The 8,789-nt window shown below is 41.5% G+C and overlaps 1 protein-coding gene across 5 annotated transcripts in view; it reads left to right on the top strand.

Annotated features, from left to right (window-relative positions):
• Positions 1–8,789, top strand: part of MRE11 (MRE11 homolog, double strand break repair nuclease) — a 165,028-nt gene that overhangs the window by 32,859 nt on the left and 123,380 nt on the right. For all 5 annotated transcript variants that reach the window (XM_030200202.1, XM_030200203.1, XM_030200200.1 and 2 more), the window contains exons 6-7: positions 97–238; positions 329–443. In XM_030200202.1, coding sequence (XP_030056062.1) covers positions 97–238; positions 329–443 — 257 coding nt within the window. The remainder of the gene's footprint in view (positions 1–96; positions 239–328; positions 444–8,789) is intronic.

The raw sequence follows: 8,789 nt of genomic DNA, 5'->3' as shown, positions 1-8,789 counted from the left end.
GATAAAAACATGTTTTGCATTGCATGGTTCAGTCACAATGATTTGCTCAAGCAACTTTTTGTATCTTCATTTGCTGTCCTGCACTGTCTTCTCTAGGCAGATGCGCTTTGTGCCCTGGACGTTCTGTGCAGCGCTGGGCTTGTGAATCACTTTGGACGTTCATCCTCCGTAGAGAAGATAGACATTAGCCCCATCTTGCTTCAGAAAGGTTCCACGAAGATTGCCCTATATGGATTAGGTAAGTGTAAAACCATAGGTTTGATCTTTTTTTTTTTTTTTAGTGTGTGAAGTTTCCTAACTTGTTATTTTCTCTTGCTTTCCATGGCAGGTTCTGTTCCAGATGAAAGACTCTATCGCATGTTTCTCAATAAGCAAGTAACAATGCTTCGGCCCAGAGAAGATGAGGATAGCTGGTTCAATTTGTTTGTGATTCATCAGAATAGGTAATACCATTACACTCTGATTTTCCATTGGAAGAGCTCATTATGTTTAACCCCTCATATCTGGTTTTTTTTCCTATTTATTAAAATAGTATTTTAATTATAATATTTCAACATCACAATCTTGAAATATGAAATCACAAATGTTTAATGGTAATGCAAACCACACAGTTAAAAATAAGAGTGCACAGTTTACTACATAAGCAGCTATACCCTTCAAGCCCAGAAATAGAGAGGGTGGTCACAGTGAAGACAGAAATAAGAGGAAATATTTTCTGCAATTAAAATAAAATGGTATTACATCATACTAAATGTGGGGTAAATACAAGTGTCAGTTACTTCGCAGAAGACCCACTTAAGGAATACAAATAATTGGTAAAAGCATTAATGACATCCTAAAATGTTGCCAAGTAAAAACAAACAAGTTTTCTTTCAATTTAATTCAATATTTATAGGAAAATTTTATGGCCATTTTTAACTTCTAGATCGAGTGCCTCACAGTGAAGGCTTAAAATTGGGGGTGGTCCATGGGCCACATGCAGCCTGCTGAGATCATTTCTCCAGCCTGCCATATTTTTCTTTCCTCCATGGGCTGGATTTAGCTGCAGGTCATACCTTGTTCAACAGTGACAGACATCAAGACTCATCAAGACGGGTGGGATTCCCAGACTTCACCTGCTGTAAAAGGTGATAGTAGTATGACGTGGCACAAAACTCAGCAAACTCCAAAGGGAAGCACCCTCTCTTGCTCAGTAAACCCTGAGTGAGAACACTCCCCCCCCCCCCCCCCCCCCCCCCGCCCAACCACACGCACACACTGGCTTTCTCAAATATCCACTACAACAAAATATAGGGATGTGGAAACACACAATCGATACTGATAATCTGAAAAATTGATCCACGCAGTACATACAAAGACATATATGTCAGAGAAAAGGAAGGAAAAAGCTTCAGAGCTCCAAATCAACAGATTATATGATACTGATCAGGATCTATTATTCATCATTGGCAAAAAACCTTCAATACAAAAAGTGTTCCTTAATTTTGTCTTCTGCATTTTCCATAATTTATAGATAAAATCTTCACATTGCACTATTTAAGTTACTCCATTCTCATATTCACTTAACTTTCAAAAATTCTACTTAAGTTCAGGCGAGCAGTATTCAGAGAGAGAGCACTCTCTTTCCAAATATTGCAGGCACTTATATTTTAAACATCAAGGGCAGAGCCAGCATCGTTCATTATTCTCAAAACTCCCCGGACCAACGATGGCCAGCATTTTGCTTAGCTGCTTCAATGTCTAAATCTTCAGGGCTATCAAAACAAAACGGGAGGAAGAAAATCGGGCTCAAAGCTTCTACAAAAAAAGCAATATACTGAAAAGCTCACAAGGTCTCTCATATATCAGGCCATCGTTAATTCAAATACTGCTGTCTGCCAGCTCTCACAGTCTAACAAAATGACTACCTCTTTTCATAAGTGAAGTCAGATGCATTCACTTCATTACACCAATCAGTAGGTCAGAAAAAATGACACCATTCTATATGTGAATTGAGCCCATGGGGTTCCATAGATTCAGTGAGAACATCTGTTCTTGCTGAAGCAGGATTCTCCGCCTCTTCCCCCCCCCCCCCCCCCACACACGTAATGGAGCTACCTGTTTCAAAACCACATAGCGCAACTCATTAAAGGAATTCTTCAAGCATATGCAGTGTGCTGCTAGAGGTAAACCCTCCTTACCAGTTTGTAGAGAACTTTTATGTTCTGTCAGTGTGGCCCACATATATTTTGTCACAAGGGCACTGTAGACAGTAAACTACATAAACTGTTTTCCATGAAATTATCGTTTTTAGGAAATAATTTTTTTATCCACCGGGTTAGTAAACACAGTGGTCTCCAGCATAATGTCACACAAGGTACAATAACCACATTTATAGTGGCCACACTGAACAATGGTTTCGGGATTCTCTGTAACACCGAAGGGCTTAAATAGTCTTTTAGATTTTTCCATCTGCTGAAGGCGAAATGAGGCGTAGATTCAGCCAATGCTGGAATAATGTTGACCAGGTCCCAATGCTTTTTCACAGCTTGCACGACTCTCGCTGAAAGCACATTATATTTCATAACATAAGTAAATACATCCACATCGTCCTCTCCACCTGTGGTTTCTGGCATCAGAAGAAGGTCTCTGTTATTAAATTTTGCCCAGTGATATGCATTTCTTATCACTTGAACAGGATAACCACGTACTTGTAGTCTAGTTGACAAATCTTTAGCTTGTCTCCAAAACTCTGTATCAATAGAATACACTTTGTGATATCTGATAAATTGGAAAAATGGCAGACTGTTTTTCAAAATAGTGGATGACCACTATCATAATTCAAAAAGGTATTACAATCAGTACTTTTATGGAAAACAGTCATGGAAAATCCTGTCGCAATCTTCTTAATAAATTCATCCAAAAAGGCGATTTCTAAATGATCAAAATGTAGAACAAACTCCCCCCACCCACAGCAAAAATACATTATCTTTATAGCAAACCTAAAGATGAACGAATTTATATAAATCTGATGTATAAACAAATTTCTGTTCATAAGCACTCATGAAAAGGTTCGCTACTGAGGGGTTCATCGTAGCCCCCATCGCAACTCCAGATATTTGTTGGTAAATCTTGTTCTCAAATTGAAAAAAAATTTATTTTCATTGCCAGCCGGACCAGTTGTAGAATAAATGAAGTCAGTATTCTTGTGGAGAATATATCACGTAGAAACATCTGCATAACTTATAAAGCTTCATCTTTTGGGATCATTGTATATAAGGAAGTCACATCTAGAGTGACCAACACACATGAACATGGATCAAGCTGCGGTTCCGACAAAAATCTCAAAAACTGAGTAGAGACTTTTAAATAGGATTTACTTGCTAAAACTAATGGTTGCAAAAAGCAGTCAATATACATTGATAAAAGTTCTAACAGAGAACCTTGACTCAAAATTTTAGGCCTCCCTGGAGGATTGTATAATATTTTATGAATTTTCAGCAATGTATGTTCAATCATTTTTATTGATGTTCAACTTTCCAAACAGTCATAACATTTCCGTTTTATCTTCCATTAATTTATCACTGTGTTATACATAAACAGAACTCCCACAACTGGAACATCTTATTCTTTTTCCCCCTTTTTCTCCCCCTCCCCTCCCTTGTCCTCCTCTCCCTCCCCTCCCCTCTCCCCATTATTTCCAGTTCAAGGTTGCCAAAGGCCTGTTTGTCACTGTTAATATCTATAAATGTTCAAATGTTCAACAGGCGGCTTCTTGCCGCCGGGGACAAAGTCATCCAAAACGGAGCCCACCGTGTTTTAAATTTCTGTCCTGCTAATGATGATATATCTCCCACTCCAACTCTCTCCAAGCGCAATAGTGTTATCATTTGCGTTCGCCATTGTTGGACATTTGGTTCCTCTGCAGATAGCCACTTTATGAGGATAATCTTTTTTGCCATAACAGTCGTCCGCACAGCAAAGTCTCTCAAACCTTTTGGTGTTGGTTTTCCCAAGGCCGGTCGGCCAAACAACAGCTTGGCGTCCAGTTTCCAACTTGTCGTCCACCATCTGCTCACTTGTTGTGTAACTTGTGTCCAAAAACGTTGGATATGTGGGCATGCCCAAAACATGTGTCCTAAAGTTGCACCTTCCCCCCCGCACTTAGGGCAGGCGCCATCTGGCGATATTCCCATATGGAAAGCTCTTCTGGGCGGGATATACCAGCGCAGTACCATTTTATATTGTAATTCCCAGTGCGACTGTGCCCACATTGACCTTCTCATGCTTAAAATGTGCGTTCTGTATATTTCTTCAGGCAGTGTTAGACCCAAGTCCATATTCCATGCTTGGGCTATAACATTATATTGTATTTCTGATGCTGTATCTCTGATGTGCCTGTGGTGGAAGGATAGTGGCACCTTCTGTTGTGCAGAGAGTGAAAAGGCATCTGCTAACTCTTCTTGGACGTCCTCCGTTAAATTCTCCCATTCCAAACTTTTCACATAGTGTCGCAGTTGGTAATAATGAAATATGTCTGTGTCCGGCAAGGAGAATTCCTTCTGCAAATCTGGAAATGGTTTAAGCTTCCCTTCTACAGTCAGTACATGATACAGATAAGTGATCCCTTTAGTTTTCCACGCTACAAATCTAAGATACAGGTTTCCTGGTGGAAATGAAGGGTTCCCACAAAGCGCCAGAAAAGGTGTGACTGTGTGTTTAAACTGATGCAACCTGCACACCCAGCGCCACACTGCTCGCGCGGTGGGCATAATTCCTGTCATTTCAAGAACCTCTGAGTGAACTCCTGTTCCTGAATGTAACATATGACTAAAATGAGTGTCCCCCATCAGTTTTAATTCCATCGTTGTTGCTGTGTAGTGCTGCATGTCTCTGTACCAATCTGTAATATGTCTCATCCCTCCTGCTACCGTTATGTGCCTCAAACTAATTAAACCCAGACCCCCGTATTCTGCTGGAGTCTGCAATATAGCTATAGGGGCTCTTGGTTTTTTGCCCTTCCATAAAAAGGCTTGTGTAATTCGATTCAACTTTTTTTCATCTTTGCTTTTTAAATATAATGGTAAGACCTGAAAAGTATATAACCATCTAGGTATAATGATCATATTAAACAGCGCTATCCGGCCTAATAATGATATTGGATATGTAGACCAGGTGTGTAATGCTGCTCTTGTGTCTGTCATTAATTTTGTTACATTAACTTCATACAGCTTGGAAAGATCTTTTGGTATTCTGACTCCTAAATACTTAAGAGAGTCCCCCTCCCATGTTAGGGGGAATTGGTTTTTCCAAGATGTGTTATTTTCTCCCATTATATCGAGCACCTGTGTTTTCTGAACATTAAGGGTAAAACCTGATAGCACCCCAAAATCTTCTATGATGGAAAATAAATTCGGCATGGAGCTTCTAGGATTTTGCATTACCACCAGAAGGTCGTCCGCAAATGCCAGCACCTTTACCAGCTCTCCACCCACTTCTATCCCTTCCACCTCTCTTCCCCTCTGGATAGTCTGGATAATAGGCTCTATTGTTAGTATAAAGAGTAATGGGGAGAGAGGGCACCCCTGTCTGGTACCTCTGCTCACTGGAAACACTTCTGTATTCACTCCATTGATACTTATTAATGCTTTGGGATCTTTATACAGTGTCTTGATCGCCTGTAGGAACCAACCTCGGAATCCCATGTGGCCCAACACCCCAAACATATATTGCCAATTTACTTTATCAAAAGCCTTTTCGGCATCTAAGCTAACCGCCAAAGCTGGTGTTTCCCGCTGTTGGCAGTGCGCTATGGCTAGTAACAATTTTCTCATATTTTTAACTATTTGTCTATTTTGTACAAATCCCACCTGTTCCTGACCGATCAACTCAGGCAATATACCGGCCAGTCTGTCTGCCAGTATTCTTGCCAGTATCTTTACTTCTACATTCAGCAGGGAAATCGGTCTGAATGAGTCTGCCTTGTCAGCTATTTTCCCAGGTTTTAACAGCAAGATTATTTGTGCCTTATTGGCATGATCTGGGAATGTACCCTGCTCCACCACTTGATCATAGTATGCCGTTAAGGGCCCTGTGATCTGCATCTGTAATAATTTATAGAATTCCCCAGTAAGTCCGTCGGGGCCAGGCGCTTTAAAGTGTTTTAACGTTTTTAATACCTTTTGTAGTTCCTTCCCGGATATAGGTTCATTTAATTGGGCTATCCCCTGCTGTCCCACTTGTGGTAACCCCAACGCTGTCAGATGTTCTTCTAGTTGTTGTTGATCTAGCTGGCCTGGGGATGTGTATAACTTTGAAAAATGTGTTCTCAATATCTCTGCTATTTTTTCTGAATTGTTCTGAGCTTTTCCTTGTTGATCCCTTATGGTTGTGATAACTCGTGAGGGCCCCCATGTTTTTGTTATGTGAGCCAGCATCGGTCCTACCCTATCTCCATATCTTTGGAATTTGTATTTTTGATAGTGTAAGGTTCTTGTAGCCCTCTCATGCAACAGTGCATTAAGAGTTACCTGTGCTGCATGATGTGCCTCCTTATTGCTTCTTGTGGGGTCCCTGACCAAGCGTTTTTTTGCTATGCTTAGCTCCTTCTCTAATTGTACTATAGCTCTAGCAATTTTCTTATTTCGGGCGCTCACATAAGCAATTACCGCTCCTCTGAGCACTGCTTTTGCTGTGGACCAATATAATATCGGGTTTTCTGAATGCTGCTGGTTAAAGGTTTCAAATTCTTCCCATTTCTGATGGAGATATTCAACAAACTCCTTCTGTTTATACAAGTATGTCGGAAATCTCCATCCCCTTGCCCCTTGATAATACGGTGGTGCTTCCAGGTCTATCCAAACCATCGCGTGATCAGAAATTTCTTCCGGGCCTATGCTAGCCTCCAGCACCCACGGGAATAGCCCTTGATCTACTAGTATGTAATCTATTCTTGAGTATGTGCCATGTGCCCTTGAGAGATGCGTGTAATCTCGCTCCCCGGGGTGCAGTGCCCTCCAAGCATCCACCAGATTTAATTGGTGTTTAAGATCTGAAAGAGCTCTAGATCTAGGGCCCCCTCGGTGTGCCCCCTTTGGAGAGGAACAATCCATCTGTGGGTCTCCCACCAGATTAAAATCTCCCATTATTATTAGTTTTAGGGTTTGGTGTGGTATACATTTGCGAATTATTTCTTTAAAAAAGGCTTTATCATAATTATTCGGTGCATATAGTGCTAGTAACAAAATTTCCCTGTTTTGTAACCACAAATGTATTAGCACATACCGACCTTGGGGGTCTGCACTGATCAGCTCTGACCTGGCCTGTAACCCTTTTCTAAGCAAGATTGCCACTCCTCCTTTCCTGCCTTCCTGTGTTGCTGCATGTACTTCCCCCACCCAACTCCTTTTTAGTTTCTTATGTTCTTCTATGGTTAACCGTGTTTCCTGGAGGCACGCAATATCTGCTTTATGCCTTTTTAATGATGTTAATATTTTTGCCCTTTTTATTGGTGATGTAATTCCTCCCACATTCCAGGTGATAATCCGGGTTCCTTTACCCATAACCTCCTATAGGGCTATTCCTATTCTGTGTGTTTTTGTGTTCCTGGCCATCAGGCGCCCAGCCTCGCCCGATAGCCTCTCTTTTTCCCCTCTGCCCCTTTAGCAGTTGTCGCCTTTTCCTATAATAGGTCTTACTGATGCTACATATTATGTTCGCCTTCAACAACCTTGTACCATACTTTATGTCATCTATACCCCTCTCCCCTACCCTCTGTTTGTCCCCCCTCCCCTTCATTCCCTCCCTCCCTTCTTCTGCTACCCTTTGTGACCCCCCATATATCCCCATCTCTTCCCTATACAAGAAGAAGAAGTCTTGTGTGATGTTGGCAACCCCTCCCCCCAGCCCGACCTTTCCTTATGCATTTTAACCTGCCCCTTATGGTCTTTCCACTCCAACCGAGTTTACATTTTTTTTTTTTTAATTTTCCTATCCCTTCTACCATTCCTCTGCTAAGTCATTCCTTTCTCGCCCTATGGAAAACATTGTTAACTTCTCTTAACTTTTTAAACATTCTGTATGACATCAATATAACTGAAAGTTTTAAAGTCCTTTCTACATTGCAGTCTCTACCCTGGCATAGCATTTTCTCACCGTGCCATTGAAAAAATGGAATCTCTCCCTGATCTGCATCCATCCTGTTTTCAAGTCTGGTCCTTCATGCTCCTCTCCATAGTTGTCATGAACTTCTTTGCTGCTTCTGGCGTTTCAAATGTTTTCCAGGTTCCTTTATATTGTATCTTTAGTAGTGCAGGATAGATAAGCATGAATCTATTGTTAGTCTCAAAAAGCTCTTTACATAAAGGAGTAAACTGCTTCCTCTTTTCCTGAAGCGCTGGCGAGTAGTCCTGGAAGACCTTTACCGGGCTTCCCTCATATTGCAATGTTTCTCGTTTCTGCCTGGCTCCTCTCATAATCTCCATTTTATGAATAAAATTATGAATTTTTGCTATTACTACTCGTGGCCGCATCATTCCTTCTTGTTTGCGGCCCATCCTGTGGGCCCGCTCCAAAGACAGTGGGCCTACGCTGTCTGAGAGGGCGAATTCCGTTTTCAGCCATCTTTCCAGAATGGTAGGCAGCAGTGAGTCAGTGATTGTTTCTGGAATCCCTACTATGCGGATGTTCGATCTCCTTGACCTGTTTTCCAGGTCGTCTATTTTGTAGTCCTGCAGGCGGACTTGTTTCTGCAGCTCCTCCATTGTTTTCTGTCTCTCCGCCGCTCCGTCTTCACTATCAGACATCCGTTT

The sequence above is a fragment of the Microcaecilia unicolor genome, chromosome 4, assembly GCF_901765095.1.
Source record: "Microcaecilia unicolor chromosome 4, aMicUni1.1, whole genome shotgun sequence".
NCBI classification, from domain to species: domain Eukaryota; kingdom Metazoa; phylum Chordata; class Amphibia; order Gymnophiona; family Siphonopidae; genus Microcaecilia; species Microcaecilia unicolor.
Note: the sequence above shows the minus strand (reverse complement) of the source record. Positions and strands in the feature narration are given on the sequence as shown.